The 23142-nt window shown below is 41.7% G+C and overlaps 1 protein-coding gene across 2 annotated transcripts in view; it reads right to left on the bottom strand.

The window, feature by feature from the left end:
- The window catches only part of LOC124776884, a 238875-nt gene that overhangs the window by 107633 nt on the left and 108100 nt on the right, over positions 1–23142 (bottom strand). For both annotated transcript variants that reach the window (XM_047252070.1, XM_047252071.1), the window contains exon 8: positions 6980–7156. In XM_047252070.1, the coding sequence (XP_047108026.1) occupies positions 6980–7156 (177 nt within the window). The remainder of the gene's footprint in view (positions 1–6979; positions 7157–23142) is intronic.

Here is a 23142-nt window from a genome sequence, read left to right as displayed (position 1 = left end):
AGTGACGACACGCGGGTCCGACGTATACTATCTGACCGCAGCCGATTTAAAGGCTACCACCTAGCAAGTGTGGTGTCTGGCGGTGACACAACAACACATGTTGTCTTATATAGGCGTCCCCGAGCTCAGCGCCGTATTCTGCCTGTTTACATATCTCTGTATTTGAATACACATACCTATACCAGTTTCTTTGGCGCTTTAGTATATTATGCGGTGTCTGTTGTTTCGTACATGTCCGAAAGAACAGACAACATTTTTGACTCAGCAGCCACCACGAATTAAGACACAAATAAATTATAGATATTGGCTACGAGTGGGAACGGATGTAAATGAATGGGGAAAGTTAAAGTTTATGCCTGAGCACGATTCATACCTGGGTCTCCTACTTACTAGGAAGTCGCTCTAGCCGCGCCGGGTAGCCGCGCGGTCTTGGGCGACTTGTCACGGTCCGTGCGGCTCAACCCGTCGGGGGTTCGAGTCCTCCCTCAGGCATGGGTGTGTCTTTTGCCCATAGCGTAAGTTAGTTTAAGTTCGATTAAGTAATGTGTAAGCTTAGGGACCAGTGACCTAAGCAGTTTAGTCCCATAAGATTTTGTCACAATAAAGCAGTCGCTCTGACTACGAAGCCATCCAGACACTGTTATCATGACAGTTTCACTGAGTACTCTGGCACACCTCCCGTCAGACGTAAGTTATTAACTTATCCACACACTACATATATATAGTGCCGCTTGCCAATTATCCTCGTTACTGGCGGTATTTCGCCATTTCGCGTAAGAGTTCGAGCCTGGTGTGCATGTGCTCTGAAGAGATCTTTGCTTCTTCGCCATCATTATAGATATGTGGTGTCTGTTCTTTTGGACAGGTCTTTAGATGGCTTAGTGGTCAGAGCAGATGTCGAATTAAACAGCAAACCCGGATTCGAATCCTGATCCATCATAAATTTTCAGCTTTTCCCATTTATTTACATCGATGCCCACTCTGTCTGTAATTTATTTGTGTCTTAATTCATAGTCGTTGCTGGATCAAAAATGTTTTTCGCTTTTTAGTTTTTTTTTTTTTGGACATGTGCGAAAGAACAGACATCGTATATATATACCATCTTTGTTATATCATTAATCATCATTAATCATCTTTGTTGTATCATTAACAATGGTGTTGGCTGAAGAGCGGGGTATTGCCCCGCTGAAAGCCCATTCCCACCAATATGCGGCACGGGGGATGAAACAACAGTGAAGAAAAAAAGGCCCCCGGATCTCTGTCATGTTCTGGTTCTGCTCTTGTATCGTTACTTTTACGCAGTCTTGCTTGGTTTCAGATATTGCTACGTCTGGGCCCTCGATCTGGTTTATATTAAGGCGTGTTGACCTGTTGTTTGTCCATCGCTGTTCGTGTGTTTCGTAGTCTTCAGCGACTAATCCATCGACGCCCTCGGCCGATCGTACAGCGTCTCCTAGCCGAGTCATATTCTGGTTACTATACATGTAATAGTCACCTCTGAAAGACAACTGCAGGATTCCCGCAAGGCTCTGACATGGCACCCAAACTCTACTAAATGTACAAAAACGATACTTTGTAGCAAACTAGCCAGTCTGGCGTCTTTGCAGATGGTATAGGTACTTACAGGAGTAGTTAGTATCTGATGTAAATGACAAGAAAATTACAGGAGCACTTGGAGGAAGTTCATTACTGGGCACTCACCTGTATAACCACTATAAATTCAGCTAAAAATCAAGCAATCCTGTTCATAACCAAATCAATACCCCATGACGCCACACTCTCACTCAATGGGATTGAAATCCCAGTGTTACATATTTATTTGTAATTACGAACTCCTGTTTAACTTTCAAGAAACATGCAGTATACACCTGCAATAGAGAACAAGAACTCACTCATAAAAGAAAATGGCTTTCAATGAACTTGAAGATCAAACTACCAAGCGCGATCCTCCTGCCAATTATCAGTTACAGAGCGTACATCTGCGCACTGACTGCGGATACAAACATCAAGAGCATTCAGACATTGCAAAACAGATTCTTCCATACAGAGACTGCACCCCGCTTCCGTTCCAACACTGATATCTACAATGACTTCCATCTTCCGAAAATACTTAAAATTATCCTACACAAAACTTCGGTCTTATACAATAGAACAGCAGCCATTCCTCACACGCTAATACCAAAACTAGGAACCATCCCATTACATCCCAGGAACAAATTTCAACGAATACTGCTGAATGGGCAATTCAATTTGTAATATGTACATATTAAGGCTGCCCAGTCCTTCAGAAGTTAGAAATTACCATTCTCAAACGATCGCAGCCCGCACGCAAAAGGCCAATTTCGACAAAAGGAAACAGACATATCCTGCCGGTCGGTCGAGAACGCCATGCTTCCCCATACACCGCTCAACCCGACGTCCAAGCTGTCACCACAGCTTGGAGTTGGTCCGTAAAGACGCTACTGCGCCAAGTTTTGGAGCACGCAGTTATCGTCTGGAGAAGAATAATTGATACATACATTGATCGCATACAGAGGATGAAAAGGCGAGCTTTCTAACTCGCATAACCACTCTTTGCGGATCATCCACAATTGTTGTTAAAATTTTTCGTGGTGAAAAATCAGCTCCAGTTCTACTTGACCAGTAATTCATTTGGACAAAATCGTGTATACGACCCGGGTTTCAGGATGTAAATCACTTCTTTAGGCACTTGATTGTGTACGAAGGGGTCGTACCAATCATGTTAAAATCCGGCAAATTTATGAAGTAGCAAACGAGATCTCATGTGAGAGAGACGCGGATACGTCCGCTGTGTCAACTAGTCTCTAACTCGCTTTGCTCCTATCTCTCCTATCAGGTCTCCGGGACAAGTTTAGGCGGTCGGCCGGTGACTTCTGTGAGAACTGACACATCCGCAACCTGGGCTGGCCACACCTGCCGCGGGAATAACATGTTCCTGTAACACATTAGTACAACTTTTTCTCGTGAGTATCAGATCGACACAAGAAACGACAATCAAATAAGAGAAGAATATAGAAACAGACATCGATGACCGAAGAAAAGGCCCCCTTTACCGAAGACCAAAAAAAGGGGAATTCACGTTAAGAAGAGGCCTCACTCAGATGTCGAATCCAGCAAAGAAGTCAAATACATATAATAGTACTAATTAAAAATTAGGTATGGAAAGAAAAACAGAGCTTCCAAAATCAGTTTTCATAGACTCTTATGATGTGCCAGTAGCAGAATGTACACTGAAGCGCCAAAAATCTAGTATAGGCATATGTATTCAAATACAGAGGTATGTAAATAGGCAGAATACAGCGGTGCGGCCGGAAACACCTATGAAGGCAACTGTCTGACGTAGTTGTGAGATCGGTTACTGCCGCTACAATGGCGGGTTATCAAGATTTAAGTGAGTTTGAACGTGTGATGGGAGGAAGTGGGTATTTTCCCGTTGACCATTTCACGAGCGTTCTGTGAATATCAGGAATCCGATAAAACATCAAATTTCCGACATCGCTGCGGCGGGAAAAAGATCCTGCAAGAACGGGACCAACGACGACTGAAGAATCGTTCAACGTGACAAAAGTGCAACCCTTCCGCATATTGCTGCAGATTTCAATGCTGTGCCATCAGCAAGTGTCAGCATGCAAACCATTCAACAAAACGTCGTCGATATGGGCTTTCGGAGCCGAAGGCCCACTCGTGTACCCTTGATGACTGCATGACACAAAGCTTTACGCCTCACCTGGGCCCGTCAACACCGACACTGATGACTGAAAACATGCATTTCAGCAGGGGACGGTTCAAGCTGATGGAGGATCTGTAAGGCGTGGAGCGTGTGCAGTTGGAGTGTTTTGCGACCCCTGATACATCTATTTACTACTCTGACAGGTGACACGTAAGTAAGCGTCCTATCTGATCACCTGCATCCATTCATGTCCATTGTGCATTTCGACGAACACTCCAGGAACACTCTTCCGCTGGCCACCAAACTCCCCAGACATGGGCATTATTTTTCATATCTGGGATGCCTTGCAACGTGCTGTTCAGAAGAGATCTCCACACCCTGATACCATTACGGGTTTATGGACAGCCCTGCAGGAATTATGGTGTCAGTTCCCTCCAGCACTATTTCAGACTTCAGGTGAGTCCATGCCACGTCATGCTGCAGCACTTCTGTATGCTCGCGGGGGCTCTACACGATATTAGGCAGGTGTACCAGTTTGTTTGGCTCTACAGTGTATGATATTAGGCAAAACGTCAAAGCTAAGATTAGGTTCTACGTTCGAGGAACGGGATGCATTACGGAAGTAAAATTCTGCTCTGATCAAGGGTAATAAGCACGTGCACAGACTACAGCAGCAGCTGTAGTGCATATTTGAACGTTATACAAGTGCATGATGTTGTACTGAATTAGTTTTCTGTTCTTTTCTTATATACATAAGCTGTATGTAAACTGAATGCGTTATAGACACCGCCAAAGGTAAATTAACGAGTTGTTTTGTGGCAAGGATAATGTTTTGATATATCGTTAAATATCCGTATGAAACAAAGTAAGAAACACACTCTTCAATTTATTAATTCATGTATCTTCACAGTTTTCTTTCGAGAAGTGGAAGTTTATGGGCGTATGCTTGGATCCGCAGTACCAGCATTGTTAAAAATTTGTATTTCAACTGTTCATTAAAAGTGTTATAAAATTTATTAAAAAATCGAAATTTATTTGAAGGTTAAGAGATCATCTTCTTTGTGTTCATCATTTCACTCACCACTGAGACTCCATGTCAAGAGGTTTGGTCCAGACAAGAAGAACTTATGCGGTATCCGGAGGAGCGTTTCTACATTGACATTGTCACAGTGTAAGGCGTCCGGATTTTATGGACCTTACATGAGCTTGATCCATAACGACAGTATGATACAATATGAGATCCTCAGAAAATAATAATTATATTATATCAAAAAAGGCAATTGCAGTAATCTCATGTAGCAAAAACTAACAAAACAATATCTATCAATATGGACAAGGCATGAATAAATAAGTTAAAGAGAAACGCATTTTCGAGACGATCCGAGCAGGAAGTTAATGGCATCGGAAAACCCTACTTAACAAGAGAACGGCGAGCTTCAGCGCAGAAAGGGATAAGGCCAGAACAATACATTATTTCTTTTAACGTAAATACGGCCGGTACTGAGTTTAAGTGGCTGGATGGCTGTAACTGGGCTAGGCTGCGACCCAGCAAGAAAAATAAAATTCACTTCTAACACGAAGGCGATTGGCTGAAGCCATACTGGGCGATGCAGATGCGACACGGTGGGGAGATCCCCATTATATAGAAGCATTTTGAGAACTAAAATTTCTAGGTATCTCTCTCGTATTGCAGTGGACAGCACAAGTGTGTGGAAAATAGAGAGGGTGTTGATAGATTTTCTTTCTGCGAAGTGTGGATGATACGATTCATGTATCGTGGCGAAAGATAGCAAAGAGGTAGTTAATTATTCCTGCAGGAATTTTTGTGGGCAAAGAAATTGTGCAAGTCACCCCAACCCTTAGCGAGTGTGCAATAGCCATTATTTAGAATATGGAAAAATTAATGTTCTACAGAACGCAGCAAAGTTGAGACTGAGTGAATTCAGTCAAGGCCAGAGTAGGGAATTAGCATTTAAGATCCAGCACAGAGACAATGCCATTGCAGATGCTGCGTGGTAAAGTACCATCACGCATTAGGCCACAGTTAATGTTGAATCGAGATTCTGCTCACTCCAACTTGTGTACTCTTTGACCATTGAATATCAAAAGCTAGGATACTAACCTACCTTCACAATGAGTACGTGAGAGTTTTTTCAATGGTTCAGAAAGTAAATTTATTCTCCACCAACTCAGTGCATTGAGCAGCTACGCCATCATAGATGTAAATGAGCTAATGAAGATTCTCCCATGTGATAAAAAATTTTTCATATGTAGAGCTAACAATTTTAATAATCGTCAATTCAATATGTCCAAGAGTTAAATATTTTGTTATTGAGCATTGAAAGTAACTGAACATGATTTCTGTGTATCACTTGACCCCTGAAAGCACAGTTGATAAATTATATGTACAGTAAAAAAGGGAATAGCTGTTGTACTTTTCTAAAACACACCACAAACTTTTACTTTTATTAATTTACGCATTCTAGTTAGTGGCAGAAGCATTTCTAATGATTTTTGTTACAATCTGCACATGATATTAGCTGACGTACAGGTTCATATTTATATAGAATGTCTGTTTAACACCCTTGGCTTGAGAAGACTGCTCAGATGTTTTGTCCATTTGCGCGCTAAATGGTAAGCTAAGTTTGCACACATTAGTCCACATGGTGTACAGATACAAAGTGCGGACAATTTCACAACAGTTAAGACTAAAGACGATAGAATCAATGTGAAGCAGTACAAAATGCAATTTATCTTAATTGACCTTGAATGTATTGATATTAAAGGCCTGTTGATATGGGTATCAGGTAAAGTTCACCCTAGATTGTGCCCAGTTTCATAAATTACCTTCAGATTTTTCCTCTATTGTTTCCAAACAATTTTTCCAATTTTTCAAACAATTATTGATCAATGTCCACCGCCGCATCACTTTTCACGCTTTCATGTAATTGAGTCGCCTTGATGGGGAAAGAATCCACCTTCTTCAGTGTGGATGCAAAATTACGTCTGACCTCCTGTGGGAATCCCAAATTAACGAGCGCGGAGGACATGGAGGGGGACTGCGCTAGGTGGGAGTGTATGGTCGCCCGAGAGGAGTGTCGAGGTAGACCTTGCAGTTAAGATAAACACTGTGTCCGGGTGGCGCACTGGTTGACGCAACTGCCTAATAAGCAGCAGAGCACTCGTCGCCGCTGATTCCGAGTCAAGTCCCGATGCAACTGAAATTATTAGTTCCTTCCCTTTCCTTTCCTTTCTCCTCCCTTCACCTCCAATTTAAATTTAGCATACCTGTACGCTGATGACGTCGCTGTTAACGTGGAGCCCCTCATCGAGGAAACTGGTGTTAAGCAAGTCGTGCCGAAGAACGGTGATGGCAATAGCTGCGGCAGACACGCCTGTCTCCTCAGGCAGCACCACCCCCACGGAGCCGGACCGCGCCAGCATCCACTCCACCGAGTAGTCCTCCTGTCCGTCATACACAAATAGGACATAATCATATTATCATGCTGAATGCCTAACAGTAGTTCTTATTGCTTCTGTAAGACGATTCTGTTACAAAGTTGGCATGCTATTAATAGTATAAAGCAAGAAAGTCGAATAGCATTATCGATTCATCGATGTCGTTATCACCATCACTACCACCACAACCACCATTTACATCATGGTCAGCAGCAGCAGGCATTTAACATACACTGCTAGATTAACCCTTTTGGTCATGAATTATTTTTTTTATCTGAAAAAAATCATATCTTTGCTATCCAGTTCTTCGAATTAAATTATGATTTTTCAGATGTATAGAATATTCGGAGGCCGAGGTGCCCCCCCCCCCCCCACCAAGGGGAGAAGGGGAGATACAACGCATCCCCAAATGAGGACATTGTGTTCAAGTGGGTGAAGAATAAGTCTAAGTGTCAAAGTATTTTAGTTGATTTTATTTCACCGAAATACATAAGTTACACAAATGAAGCATTTGCATAACAATTGGAATTCACGATATCCAGTGTTTTATGGTGCTATACGATAAGTTCGTTTATTTGGATAAAAGCGTATGGGGCCTGAAGATGGCAAAATAAATAGCCAAAACTCGTTGCTTTCTGAATAAAATAAAATATCTTAAAGTATATGGCTGTTGGTTAAGTTTATTGACATCGAAAAACTCATTTTATGTCGATTTTGAGGTGGGCACACGGCCGTATAGATTTTTTCAGTACTTACATGATGGAATATGTTTCAGGTTGTAAAACCGCTATAAATCGTCGTAAATGGCTGTCGAAAATCGTGTTCGGTTTCAAAAGCAGCTAACTGCATGTTGTCTTCGGGTGCAAAGCCCGCTAAATGCATACATCAGACTTACCAATCTGGACATTCAAAGCTACCTTTCAGTCAGTAACGATTACGATTAACGTTGGCTGCGCTGTAACAAATTCGTACGCAACACTAACATTCTCGCTGCCAATGCATTGTCGTTTGGATGGGACGAGTGTTTCATGATCACTTATCATGCAGTTAGCGGCTTTTGCATGTAGCCTACTCAGCTTTCAATAAACCGTATGATATAAAACGTCTAACATTATCTCCGTCATTATCCTCTTGTTCAAACTTTTCGCGAGGATCATCGGACAGATCCGCAATTTCGGATGAATTAAGGAGCCCTGTAACTTCTTTTTATGTAAGTGGCCTTCGTCTATCTTGGACTGGCGGCAATGTGCAATCATCATAAGGTGACTAAAAAGACAGTGAAATAATGTCCTACATTTCTACGCTATTACAACCTTTCAATCACAATGTCCTCATTTGGAGACATATATAAAATTATAAACATGTCACTTACCTTTCGTTGCGAAAGACACCTTTAGTTTCCACCTTCAAGATTACACATTTGTACTCACAAATGATTTTTTTTTACCTAAACTCAGAAGATATTAACCGGCTGATGGGAGGTATAAAATTATTGGGAAGCGTCCATGTGACTGTGCACATTCAGTTTTGTTTTGTAGTACCACAGACTGACAGGAGATGTCGACACTGTTCTCAAATAAACTCTCTGCTTGTGACAATATGAGGACGGAAATCACAAATGGTAAAATTTAAAGAATTTTAATATACTAAGCATTTATTTATTATGTCCTTATATGAGGACACCATGACCGAAAGGGTTGAAAGCATCCTCTTGAAGTTGCAAGTGTGTGCATCCACGCTGCTACAGCATTTTTCTTAATGTCATCTGTCTCTTCCTACCTTCAGCAATGCAGCGGATAACGTCATGGACCACCTACAACTTCAATTGCTCAGCTAGCCAGCTAGCTGTCCCAGCCAGCTTCTTGTCAGTTCCATCACAACTTGCGTTTTCCACTTGCCCCTTGACCCTTTGATGCTTTCCTGTATCTCTCAGTAATTCCCAACCTGTATTTATGCATTGCTCGCTGGATAACTGAAGTCTTTGAATGGTTTCACATTATAAGTCCTTGGCTAACTTCCATAAGTGAAAAATGGCCATACACATATGATTGCATAATTTTATTTTTAGACATATCGAAAGGCTAAAGAATGGGTCGAGGACAGTAGGTATTTTCTTTGGTTTAACAAAATCATTTGATTGCGAGGACGATGCAGTTCTTTCGCTTAAGTTGAAACATAATGGGATAAAAAAAAAAGAAAAAACAAACTCAGCGATGGTTCACATTAAATGTAGAAAGCAAGAAGAAGAAGACTGTCCTCCGCTGTTAACAGACAGGAGAATCTGATTGGGGTGATGTAAGCTGTGTAATAGACCGTTATAGCGCCGGCCGGTGTGGCTGTGCGGTTCTAGGCGCTTCAGTCTGGAACCGCGTGACCGCTATGGTCGCAGGTTCGAATCCTGCCTCGGGCATGGATGTGTGTGATCTCCTTAGGTTAGTTAGGTTTAAGTAGTTCTAAGTTCTAGGGGACTGATGACCATAGATGTTAAGTCCCATAGTGCTCAGAGCCAATAGACCGTTATAAAGGAGCATCCACAGCTTCCCAGTCTCCTAGATAATGTTGTAAATATCAGCTGTACAAATCAAATCTGTGTAATCTTTTCGGTATGAATTTCTTTTAAAAAGATTCCGCAACTGGCTCAGCTTCATGTATCTATTTCTTTCTGGAACGTCTCCTGTCTGCACGGAAAACAGAATGTGATCTTCCTTAATCTGCATGTAAGATTAATTATACCTGATTCAAAACTATAATACCTTCACTTAATATTATCATTATTGCGTGTCCTAACCTGATTTTAAATGTTTTTAGAGCTCTGTAATCGTCAGCAACGGGAGAAGTTGAGAGTTGCTAATATGCTGATGCTATTGGTCACCTGCCGTTGCTGCAGCCTTGAATGCATATTGCATGGTCAATAAAAGAACCTGCATTTATTATCGATTAACTTTATGAAGTCTGTTGAGGAGTCACGCAAATACTGGCGCTGAAATACTGATATTTCTTCCCACAGTCAGGCATCAACCTGCTAGCAATGAACCAACAATTTCTGACTCCTGTCCCTGCTCCCATCATTAAAACAATTCCGCTGTCTCTTCTCGCCAGCGAATTAAAACAAGTAACACTCAAGATTTCACTTAAGAGAAAGAGGAGCTATAAGTGTAAGGCGGTGGGGCATTCTGCAGGTTTCTATTCTAGGTCCTTTGCTCCTCTTAGTATACCACTAAACACGACGATGATTCAGAAGATTTTTCTCTTTCTAGATGAGATATGGAACTGTGTAATTTAAGTGATCTAGCTAGTATGGTATGAAACTTCCTGGCAGATCAAAACTGTGTGCCGCACCGAGACTCGAACTCGGGACCTTTGCCTTTCGCGGGCAAATGCTCTACCAACTGAGCTACCCAAGCACGACTCACGCCCCGTCCTCACAGCTTTACTTCCGCAAGTACCTCGCCTAGAGCACTTGTCCGCGAAAGGCAAAGGTCCCCAGTTGGAGTCTCGGTCCGGCACACAGTTTTGATCTGTCAGGAAGTTTCACATCAGTGCACACTCCGCTGCAGAGTGAAAATCTCATTCTAGCTGGTATGGTAGTTGGACACATCAGCAAGTGATTTTCAGAGGACAGATTAACGCAGTGCACATATTTTTTGACACGGAACTTTTGCCCAACAGAGAGGCTTATATACAGGGTGTTACAAAAAGGTACGGCCAAACTTTCAGGAAACTTTCCTCACACACAAAGAAAGAAAATATGTTATGTGGACATGTGTCCGGAAACGCTTACTTTCCATGTTAGAGCTCATTTTATTACTTCTCTTCAAATCACATTAATCATGGAATGGAAACACACAGCAACAGAACGCACCAGCATGACTTCAAACACTTTGTTACAGGAAATGTTCAAAATGTGCTCCGTTAGCGAGGATACATGCATCCACCCTCCGTCGCATGGAATCCCTGATGCGCTGATGCAGCCCTGGAGAATGGCGTATTGTATCACAGCCGTCCACAATACGAGCACGAAGAGTCTCTACATTTGGTACAAGTGTTGTGTAGGCAAGAGCTTTCAAATGCCCCCATAAATGAAAGTCAAGAGGGTTGAGGTCAGGAGAGCGTGGAGGCCATGGAATTGGTCCGCCTCTACCAATCCATCGGTCACCGAATCTGTTGTTGAGAAGCGTACGAACACTTCGACTGAAATGTGCAGGAGCTCCATCGCTCATGAACCACATGTTGTAAAGGCACATGTTCTAGCAGCACAGGTAGAGTATCCCGTATGAAATCATGATAACGTGTTCCATTGAGCGTAGGTGGAAGAACAAGGGGCCCAATCAAGACATCACCAACAATTACTGCCCAAAGGTTCACAGAAATTCTGTGTTGATGACGTGATTGCACAATTGCGTGCGGATTCTCGTCAGCCCACACATGTTGATTGTGAAAATTTACAATTTGATCACGTTGGAATGAAGCCTCATCCGTAAAGAGAACATTTGCACTGAAATGAGGATTGACACATTGTTGGATGCACCATTTGCAGAAGTGTACCCGTGGAGGCCAATCAGCTGCTGATAGTGCCTGCACACGCTGTACATGGTACGGAAACAACTGGTTCTCCCGTAGCACTCTCCATACAGTGACGTGGTCAACGTTACCTTGTACAGCAGCAACTTCTCTGACGCTGACATTAGGGTTATCGTCAACTGCACGAAGAATTGCCTCGTCCTTGCAGATGTCTTCGTCGTTCTAGGTCTTCCCCAGTCGCGAGTCATAGGCTGGAATGTTCCGTGCTCCCTAAGACGCCGATCAATTACTTCGAACGTCTTCCTGTCGGGACACCTTCGTTCTGGAAATCTGTCTCGATACCGCGCCACGGCTATTGCCCCGTGCTAATCCATACATCAAATGGGCATCTGCCAACTCCGCATTTGTAAACATTGCACTGACTGCAAAACCACGTTCGTGATGAACACTAACCTGTTGATGCTACGTACTGATGTGCTTGATGCTAGTACTGTAGAGCAATGAGTCGCATGTCAACACAAGCACCGAAGTCAACATTACCTTCCTTCAATTGGGCCAACTGGCGGTGAATCGAGGAAGTACAGTACGTACTGACGAAACTAAAATGAGCTCTAACATGGAAATTAAGCGTTTCCGGACACATGTCCACATAACATCTTGTCTTTATTTGTGTGTGAGGAATGTTTCCTGAAAGTTTGGCTGTACCTTTTTGTAACACCCTGTATAACAGAATTAGCCCAGAATTGTTTCAGGGCGATCCCAGTTGAACAGGCAGACTTTCGTCCAGGAAGAAGTTGTACTGACCAGGTGTTGTCACTCACCACTTACATTGAGGCGGGATTCCAGAGAAAATTGAAAACATCAGTCGCCTTTATTGACCTCTCAGCAGCTTACGACACTATGTGGAGAGAAGGCATCATGTACAAAATTCTTCGAGCAATTCCTTGCAAATCTATAGCACCCTTAATAGACAGCACGCTCAATGATAGGGTGTTCCAAATAAGTATGGACACTGACTACAGCTCCATCAAAAAACTAAAGAATGGCTTACCACAAGGATCAGTGCTCGCACCACTGCTGTTCAGCCTCTATATTGCAGACCTACTGGAAACACAATCAAGAAAGTTCGGGTATGCTGACGATTGGGCCCTCGCTACAAGATGCAGCACAATTGAAGCATCTGAGGATATCCTAACGAAAGACCTGAAGATAATGGGTGAATATTTCCGTAAGTGGAGACTTCAACCAAATGCTTCCAAAACAGAGGTTAGTTGCTTCCATCTCAACAACAAACTCGCTGGAATTCTCAGGACTGAGGGTAGATGAACAGTTTTCTTGGAAGTACCACCCTCAGGATCTTGTGCGGAAACCGAATGCTGCTATCTTCACTACAAGAATAATCCTCAATGGCTCTGACACTGAAACGTGACGATTTTTGTACTTTGCTTTCTTTCAGTCTATTGTCTCCTAAGGTATCGTATTTTGGGACAACTCTGTGCCCTCACCACGGAAATGGCGGTCAGGCAGATCTACGCTGTCAGATCATGAATTTCGTATTGGACTTAGTTCAGTTTCTTACTTGTGGTATGGCTCTATAGCTATAAAATTTTTAAATTCCATACTAGGTTTTAGCTGCTGCTACTTTTATTTCATTGTTCAGATGTCTCTGATTTATAACTTCCATCTGTGCGGAGACTGCAATATTCATTAGTGAAGACTAGACGTTAAACGATATGCAGCTGTACAACACTCCCTCAAGCAATACACAGAAAGGCGTGCATTATTCAGCAGGTTTCCTTTTCAATATGCTTTCATCGGAATTGAAAAATCTGAGTCATCAGATCAATAATTAAAGGATTCCTTGTGGGCCTCCATTCCCATCCTGTACAGGAGTCCCTCTCAGTAGTTGAGAACATTTCTCTGTAATGTGTTCCTTTGTCATGTAGTTTCTAAAAAATTTTCTCGTGTTTTATTAAGCCTTTATTTTCTTATGTTTGTAAATTTTCTAATCAGCCTTCTATAAACTAGGTATTTATTCGCTCCATGACCAAGTAGCTTTGGTTCGCTAGTCTCTGGGAATCTGATACATAAGAAAATAAAGTCAATAAAGAAAGTTTTGAAACCTTCATGCAATTTTTATCTTCCTTTGTCCTTTTCTGTTCATACAGTCAATGCCTTCAATTGCTCTGAATGTGCTGCCTTGTTCTATGATGTCATTCGTAATTTGTGCTACGAATATTTTCTTTTTCTATTTCAACAAGGGGATTTCTTAAAAAGAAATCCCTTTTCGTCCATGCTCTGTACAGCGTTCATTTTTTAAGTTACTGAACTTGTTACTCACTGTGACGTATCTACCCGTTCTTACATAAATTGTCATAATCTGCATTTATATGTTCCTACCTGAAAGTGTGTGTGTGTGGTTTTTTTTATCTCATCCGTGTTCTATTTCTATTCTTCTGGCCGTTCGTTATTGCCAAACAAGTCATCGGGTAATTCTAGTAACTTATGACATCTGCTAGTTCTGGTGACATATCCGAAATTTCCCACTGAAGATTCATCCTTTTTCTTTCATGTATATTTTAAAATCCACATCAATATGTAGTGAAATTTGTTCCAATTTATTCGCTTCGTAGCTCCTCGTAGACTGTCTTCCACCTGCTCATAAGAGTTTGAGATCTTTTGATCGTAAATTATAATGGATGTCATGAAACATATTTTGCTTGTTCGTAAAACGATTTTTTCTGTTTTTTATAAGACCCCTTCAAAATCTTTAATAATGTTTGTATGTTTTTACAATAAAAGCAAGCCTGCATACCTTCCCGACGCTGTTCTGGTGTAGTAAAATGTATGTTATGATATCAATTATAATTTGTAATAATTTATTCGAACTGGAATCCACAGTCCATACAAAGTTATCAAGTGAAGTGATTATTCTTTTATTTGGCTATAATAATTGGACAACATGGCTGATTTCGGCCACTACAGCCATCTTCAAACGCCCACTGTGTGCAGATGACTCATACATAAGCTCTAAATGTCAAAATTAATTTGTTATTGCACTCAGATATCTTAGCTGTTCGCACATATTTTGAAGATGGTTTCACAGTAAACTGTGCATTCCCGAGCTCAAAAACTTATTTGCAAGGATTACATAGCTTTCAGATAACGTAAATGGACGGCACATATACAGGTGCTCACAATGAATGTGACCTTCAGAGGCTAGCATCTTTTTTCGAGTAGCACGAAATATTCATTAAACACATTAGTATCACTATGTTTCGTGTTTTTTATCACAATCACGTACGCACAGAGTTAAAAGTTGGTCACGACTTGCACTTGTACATTGAATATCCTAATTTTACATTAAAATTAGGTATTCTACGTTCTGATATCAAACAAAGATGCTACAAATCAAAGATGTATGTCGCATGCATTAAGAATCAGGACTGAGCTTAAAGAGATGACAATCGATGTGTTGTTGGCAACAGCAAATATATGATGGAATGAGAATCAGAAACTAATTAATGTATTTGATCAGCGTTAGGCTAATATTAGTAACATTTTTTGACACAGGCTATAAAAAATACACCACTGTAGAATCTTTCTAACCAAAATCGTTTTGTGTATTTAAAAACATGCAGGAAGTTTATTTTTGCAAAAAATAATAAGTCTCACAAATTTTAATAGAAGAAAGGGCCTTTCGTTTATTACACAATTCCAGCTTGAATTTTTCGTCTCGTTTCGCCTCCTTTCCAAAATTGAAGTGTTGAAATGTTTTTACTTTAGTGCACTATGGTTCAAAGGATTCAACCACTGATTGACAGCTGGCTTTGTAAATTCAATGCAGCCATCAGATGATGAATAAAACATTCGAAACTGGTAATGACAAGAAACAAAGAAATGTGGCAGGAAAAGTTTCACAAAGTTGGTGGATGGTAGCTGTTTTCATAATATATCCAATAACTGATAACTTACAATACTCAAGAAAATTATACCGAAAAATTCGCGCTGAACAATAAATATGCACAAGATGAAAATTAATGTAATTTGGCAATCAAAATAAGAGTTACATGAGTTTTCGAGGGAATATGGCTTGTATTAAACATTTGAGAGCCGAAGGACCGCGAAATTTTGGGACTTTTTTCTGTTTTTCGTCTATAACTCGAAAATGATACAATCTACAGAAAATTACCAAAACATCTGAAAGAGCATAAAATTTCGCGTAGAATGACTTACATAAAAGTTAAAATAATTTTAGCCATTTAGCTACAATCTATCGTCAAAGATCGGCTGTTTTTACCAACTTGTCGGAAATATAAGTTTTTCTCATGTTACAACGTCTGTAAATCAAAAACAGCTACTCCAAATGAAAAGTAACAGTCATGAAAGTGAAAGAGTATCAAATTCTGCGCAGAAAGAGCTCCTAAATTTTAAAATTCACTCACTCTTTTGCAAAGATACATAAAGAAACGTGAAAGTATTCGTAGCGCTAAATTTCCAGTAAGACTTTTTCGTGTAAAATTATTTTCGAACACGAAATCATCCTCATTCGTCCAAATGTGGTGTGGAGAAATTCAGTAGTAGTTTGATTCTCGTGATCAATTTCTTCACGGAAAGTCCATCATGCGGTCTTATAGTGGAATGTTTGGAGGAGAGGGGGATGAACACATCAACTGCCAAGGTGCTTATGAAAACGAGAAAATAAAGCATCAAAAATATCCTAGAGAAAAACTGTGACGAATAACAGTTCCTGAGAAAGAACCGAGTAGGGCCCCTACGAGCCATGAAGTGTACAGTAAAGATGAATTGTGAATTATGAACCAGTCTCTATCACTCCTGATACAATTTTCCATCGGATCCCCTTCCATGTGAAGTCTTCAAAGCAGCTCGAGTCATACTTCATCTTTCCGTTTGCCTCTTTTTGCTGACGACGGAGTAGGGCCCCTACGAGCCATGAAGTGTACAGTAAAGATGAATTGTGAATTATGAACCAGTCTCTATCACTCCTGATACAATTTTCCATCGGATCCCCTTCCATGTGAAGTCTTCAAAGCAGCTCGAGTCATACTTCATCTTTCCGTTTGCCTCTTTTTGCTGACGACGGAATAATTCGAAAGACGAGAAAATCAAGCCTCTTTAAACTCTTAAATCCAGTCAGAGTTAAAACAACAAGTAAAACAGTGTTCGTCCTTGACGGTGGTTCATAACACGCTGAGTTGTTTTGGTTCATAACACGCTGAGTTGTGTAGAATACCGACGAAATGGTTTCCTTTATCTTGAAAAGTACGTGAACTACACAAGAACGCTCTGAGTGAAATTGCACCATAGCGTTTGATAGATACTCTGAGGAGAAAACTGAGAAAAGCATAAAATCTGCTGAATATGCCTGAAGAGCGCGCGCTTCATGATCCGCTTCTGTTTTGTTAACGGACTCAGTGTCACCAACTACGTAAAAAGAATGTTTCTTAATAAACAAACTTAAAAAGAAACGTTTTCGCTCACTGTTGACAGAAAAAATTATGTGATCGATGGTATCATCTCAAGCAGATCATTGAGGACACAGACACCTCAATTGTTGGCTCAGCCATAGAAAAGTCGAGACAGCGAGAAAACGTCTTCACTTTGGGGAAGGCACTGATTCGTTGGTCCTGCTGATTGACGATATAGCCGATAGTAATGAGTAGGAAGAATCCGTCACCAGTGTCTTCTGTATGGAACTTGGAATAGGCAACAGAGACACACTCATTTAGAACCTCAACAGTTCTAAGCTCTCCGAAGAATCCAAAAAACATGTATTATTTCTTCACACGTTCTGTGGCTGTGACACGACCTCTACATGTTTTCGACAGGGCAAAACCAAATTTATAAACACATTTCAATAGAGGGCGAACCTCCAACAAGTCGCCTCAGATTCAGTGACCTTATGAGCTTTGGAGCTCATAAGGTCACTGAAGCAGGAATGAAGTTCATTGGGTGTTTGTACAAGGGTGGCAGCTCCAAACCATTGAAAGAAATTCATCTGCAGCTGTTCCAGAGAGGTTTATCGAAAAATAATCAGTTTGTAATGTTTGTCTCCCAGTGAAGCTGCCGCTCGCCGGCATTTTCTCGTGGTCTACTTGCAGGTTCAGATCTGGAAAAATATTCGAAATGGGGATGACGGGCCTCGTTGCAGCCACCCAACCACCAGAGCCCCAGGAACTGCTCAATACAATATCTGAACATGCAAGAAGGAATGCCAAGTACCTATGTGATCAAAAGTATCCGTACAACCCCAAAAGATGCGTTTTTTATATTAGGTGCATTGTGCTGCCACCTACTGCCAGGTACTCCATATCAGCGACCTCAGTAATTAGAATTCGTGAGAGAGCAAAATGGGGCGGAACTCATAGACTTCGACCGTGATGTGGTGATTGGGTGTCACTTGTGTCATACGTCTGTTCAAAAATGGTTCAAATGGCTCTGAGGACTATGGGACTTAACATCTATGATCATCAGTCCCCTAGAACTTAGAACTACTTAAACCTAACTAACCTAAGGACATCACACAACACCCAGCCATCACGAGGCAGAGAAAATCCCTGACCCCGCCGGGAATCGAACCCGGGAACCCGGGCGTGGGAAGCGAGAACGCTACCGCACGACCACGAGATGCGGGCGTCATACGTCTGTACGTCAGATTTCCACACTCCTAAACTTCTCTAGGTCCACAGTTTCCGACGTGATAGTGAAGTGGAAACGTGAAGGGACACATAGAGCGCAAAAGCGTACAGACCGACCTCGACTGTTGACTGAGAGAGACCGCCGACAGTTGAAGAGGGTCGTAATGTGTAATAGGCAGACATCTATCCAGACCATCACACAGGATTTCCAAACTGCATCACAATCCACTGAAAGTACAATGACAGTTAGGCGGGAGGTGAGAAAACTTGGATTTCAAGGTCGAGCGGCTACTCATAAGCCATACATCATGCCGGTAAATGCCAAACGACCCCTCGCTTGGTGTAAGGAGCGTAAACATTGGACGACTGAACAGTGGAAAAACGTTGTGTGGAGTGACGAATCACGGTACGCAATGTGGCGATCAAATGGCCGGGTGTGGGTATTGCGAATGTCCGATGAACGTCATCTGCCAGCTTGTGTAGTGCCAACAGTAAAATTCGGAGGCGTTGGTGTTATGGTGTGGTCGTGTTTTTCATGGAGGAAGCTTGCACCCCTTGTTGTTTTGCGTGGCACTATCACAGCATAGGCCTACACTGATGTTTTAAGCACCTTCTTGCTTCCCACTGTTCAACAGCAATTCGGGGATGGCGATTGCATCTTTCAGCACTATCGAGCACCTGTTCATAATGCAAGGCCTGTGTCGGAGTGGTTACACGACAATAAAATTCCTATAATGGTCTGGCCTGCACAGAGTCCTGACCTGAATTCTATAGAACATCTTTGAGATGTTTTTGAACGCCGACTTCGTGCCAGGCCTTACCGATCGACATCGATACCTCTCCTCAGTGCAGCACTTCGTGAAGCATGGGCTGCCATTCCCCAGGAAACCTTCCAGCACCTGACTGAATGTATGCCGGCGAGAGTGGAAGCTGTCGTGATGGCTAAGGGTTTCAGCATTACCGATGGAGGGCGCCACGAACTTGTCATTTTCAGGCAGGTGTCCGGATACTTTTGATCACATAGCGTGGATTGTTCCTGCAGGAAAGGGTGTATAAAGTGCTTGGCTTTAAGCAGCGATTCCAAGGGACTTTCATGCCTTAACTCACTAGCAGAAGAGGACATTTCGTTGATTCGATGCAAGTCGATGATGCGATTGCCTTCATCGGAGAGGAAGTCGATTTATATGTCATGACAGAAAATGAACTGGACGACTACGCATCCTCCTTTGGACCATCTTCCCCAAAACACAGAAAACATAAAAAATAAATTTTAAATGAATGTCAGAACAGCACAATATTTAATTAAAGAATGTTTCTGAAAAATATCTCTCGTCAATTGTAATTTTTAATTAAAATGTTTTTCCATTAATAAAATCTATCGTTTGATATGCTGTTTTCCATTTTTGAACTCGCTTTTACAAACTTGGACTGGCATGGTAATTAATTGATACTAATACATAGAACTAGGTAGACAGGTAGGTACCTAGCTTAACTCTCCTTAAACTAAATATCTGGACGAATGTGTAAGATTTGGTGTTCGATAGTAATTTGACTTCACACAAAAGTCTTAGCAGGAGGTTAAGGCTAAGAATTCTTTCCCGTGTTTACTTGTCTCTTCGTAAGGAGTGAGTGAATTTCAAAATTCTGGAACTCTTGTTACGCAAGCTTTGATGCTGTACGAACTTTCATGCACGACATTTTTCATTTCTCAGTTACAGAAGCTGGAACATGAGCATTACCCACGTTTCCGGCAAATTGATAAAAATTTTCCGATGTTTGATGGTCGATTGTGGCTAAACGGTTAAACCGGTTTTAACTTTTAAATAGGTCATTTTAAGCAAAATAATATGCTCTTCCATTCACGTGTTTTGGTAATTTTGTGTAGGCTGTATAGCTTTCAAGCTATAAGTGAAAAACTGGAAAAAGTCCCAATATTTCGTGGGATTTCGGCCCTCAAAAGTATAGCACAAGCCAGAAACAGTCACAAACTGATTTAACTGCCTAAAGTCGATTAAAATTATTTGTTTATTGTGCATATTTATTGGCCAGGAAAAGTCTAATTTCCCTTCTCTACTTGGAACTCTCACAACGCCATGTGACAAAACTACTTTAATATCTGCGCTGCCTTAAATTATCCAGAGAATTTAATGGAAATTTAAATGTGAATCCAGTGAAATTTATGATTTTTACAGTGGGCGTAGAATTTGTTTTTACTTTAGTTATAGCCCAAGCATGAAACGAGATGTTAGTAAACGTTTAGATTAAATTAGCTTCCCCACTACGGCAATAGTTTAATATCTAATCTCTCCTGTAACGGGACCGCACTACGCATGACAGTGAGGTCATTGCGTTGTTCTTATCTAAAGTTGAAGTAGATTTGCTGAAGTGGCCTTCTCGAAGTTCTACAAGCTCAAACAACTCCGAGATGAAATAGAAGATTGTTTGCATACCATTTGAATTCGCCTAAAAACCCACTGACAACTATTCGCTTTCAGGAAGGACAGAAACAACTGCTTCTCTGCTATAACTGTAGGAATCGGACACCGAAGGCGAAACACTTTAATAGCAGCAAAAGAGATCCCGCACTTAGTTAATTATATGGTTAATTCGCTCATTGCTATTCTTGTCGAAATTAGTTCGCATATGAATGGTTTAGTTTTACTACAGGGGAACGGTGCGCTCACACGTTCCTTTCGATTTAAATCCCCAGCTCAAGAACTAATATTGGTCTGTGTGTATTATTTGCTGTTATCCGTCACTGTGGTAGAAGGATAATATCTCTGACTACCAATCAAAACTTTCTTGCTCCTTGTTTTGATACCACAAATGGTATCAATTATACGATTCTCAGATGACATTGCTATCTTCAGTGAAAGAGAGGAAGAATTGCAGGACCTGTTGAAGGTAATGAACAGTCTAAAGAGAACAGAGTGTGAAATGAGTGTAAACCAAAGAAAGACGAAAGTAATGAAGAGGAGCACAAATGAGATTAACAGTAAACTTAACACCAAAGCTGTGCACCACGAAGTGGAAGTAGTGAAGAAATTATGCTATCTTGCACGCAAAATGACACAATACGGACGAATCGTAGAGGATATAAGAGGCAGACTAGCACTGGCAGAGAGGGAATTCCACGCTACAAGAAGTGGGCTAGTATCAAATAACGGTTTTAATCTGAGGAAGAAATTTTTGAGAATGCACCTTCGGAGCACAGCGTTGTATGAAATTGATTAAAGAATTGTAGGAAAACCAGAAAACAAGAGAAGCAAAACGTATGAGATGTGGTACTTATAAAGTTTTTGAAAATTAGGTGGTTGGTAAAATAAGAAATGAGGAGCTTGTCACTAGAAGCATCGAGAAAAAGAACATGGGGAAAACACTTTCAAGAAGAAGGGACAGAGTACTAGATGCTAAGTCATCAGGGAATATCTCCCATGACACTACAAACAGATGTAGAGCATAACAACTTTAGGGGAAGACAGGACAGAGACTGGGATACACTGACGTGACAGAAGTCATGGGATACCTCCTAATATGGTGTCGCACCCCCTTTTGCCTGTCCGCAGCTCGTGGTCTAGAGGCGCCGGCAGCTCAGCATGTTTGGTCAGAGGGCTGGTTGCCCTGTGCAGTAAGAAACTGAGTAAGGAATCAACGGTCAACTTGAACGGATGTCATGTGACATCCATTCAGACCAAACGCGACGAACAACACCGAATAAAATAAAATAATAATAAAAAAAACAGCTAAGTGGCTACCGTTGCTGCCTCTGGATCATGAGGTCCCGGGTTCGACTCCGGGATTTTGTCCTCCCCGGGGGACAGGGTGTTTGTGTTGTCCTCATAACTTCATCATCATTCGGGAAAATGACGACACTGGAGTCTGCAAAGACTGGAAATTTATACGGGCGCTAATAACCACGTAGTTGAGCGCCCCACAGACCGAAATCGTCGCATTATCATTTTGCCCGCCCTAGAGCAGCGATTCGACGTGGCACGGACTCAACAAGTCGTTGGGAGACCCCTGCAGAAGTATTGAGGGATGCTCCGTCTATAGCCATCCTTAATTGCAGAAGTGTTGCTGTAAGATGTTTGTATACGAGCTAATCTCTCGATTACGTCCTATAAATGTTCGAGGGGATTCATGTCGGGCGATGTGGGTGGCAAAATCATTCGCTCGAACTGTGCAGAATGTTCTCCAAACCAGTTGTGGACGATTGCAGCTCGGTGACAAGCTTGGAAATATGAAGTCCATGAATGGCTGCAAATTGTCTGCTAGTAGTCGAGTATAACCATTTTCGGTGACTGATCGACTCAGGTGGACCAGATGACCCAGTACATTTCATGTAAACACAGCAGACACCATTATGGATCCATAACGTGCTTGCACAGCGCCTTGTTGACAACTTTCGTGGCTTCTTAGGGGTCTTCGTCCCACTCAAACCATACCATCAGCTCTTACCATGAGAAATCTGGACTCATCTGACCAGGGAAAGATTTTACAGTCGTCTAGGGTCCAACCGATATTATTACGAGCCCAGGAGAGCCGCTGCAGGCGATGTCGTGTTGTTAGCTGCTGCCATAACCCATTAACACCAGATTTCGCCGCACTGTTCTAACGGATACATTCGTCGTATGTCCCACATTGATTTCATGGTTATTTCACGCGGTGTCTGTAAGCACTGACAACTTTACGTAAACACTGCTGCTTTCGGTTGTTAACTGAGGACCGTCGATCACTGCTTTGTCCGTGATGAGAGATAATGTCTGAAATTTGGTATTCTCGCCACATTCTTGACGCTATGGATCTCGAAAT

Source organism: Schistocerca piceifrons, chromosome 2, assembly GCF_021461385.2.
Source record: "Schistocerca piceifrons isolate TAMUIC-IGC-003096 chromosome 2, iqSchPice1.1, whole genome shotgun sequence".
In the NCBI taxonomy this organism is placed as follows: domain Eukaryota; kingdom Metazoa; phylum Arthropoda; class Insecta; order Orthoptera; family Acrididae; genus Schistocerca; species Schistocerca piceifrons.
Note: the sequence above shows the minus strand (reverse complement) of the source record. Positions and strands in the feature narration are given on the sequence as shown.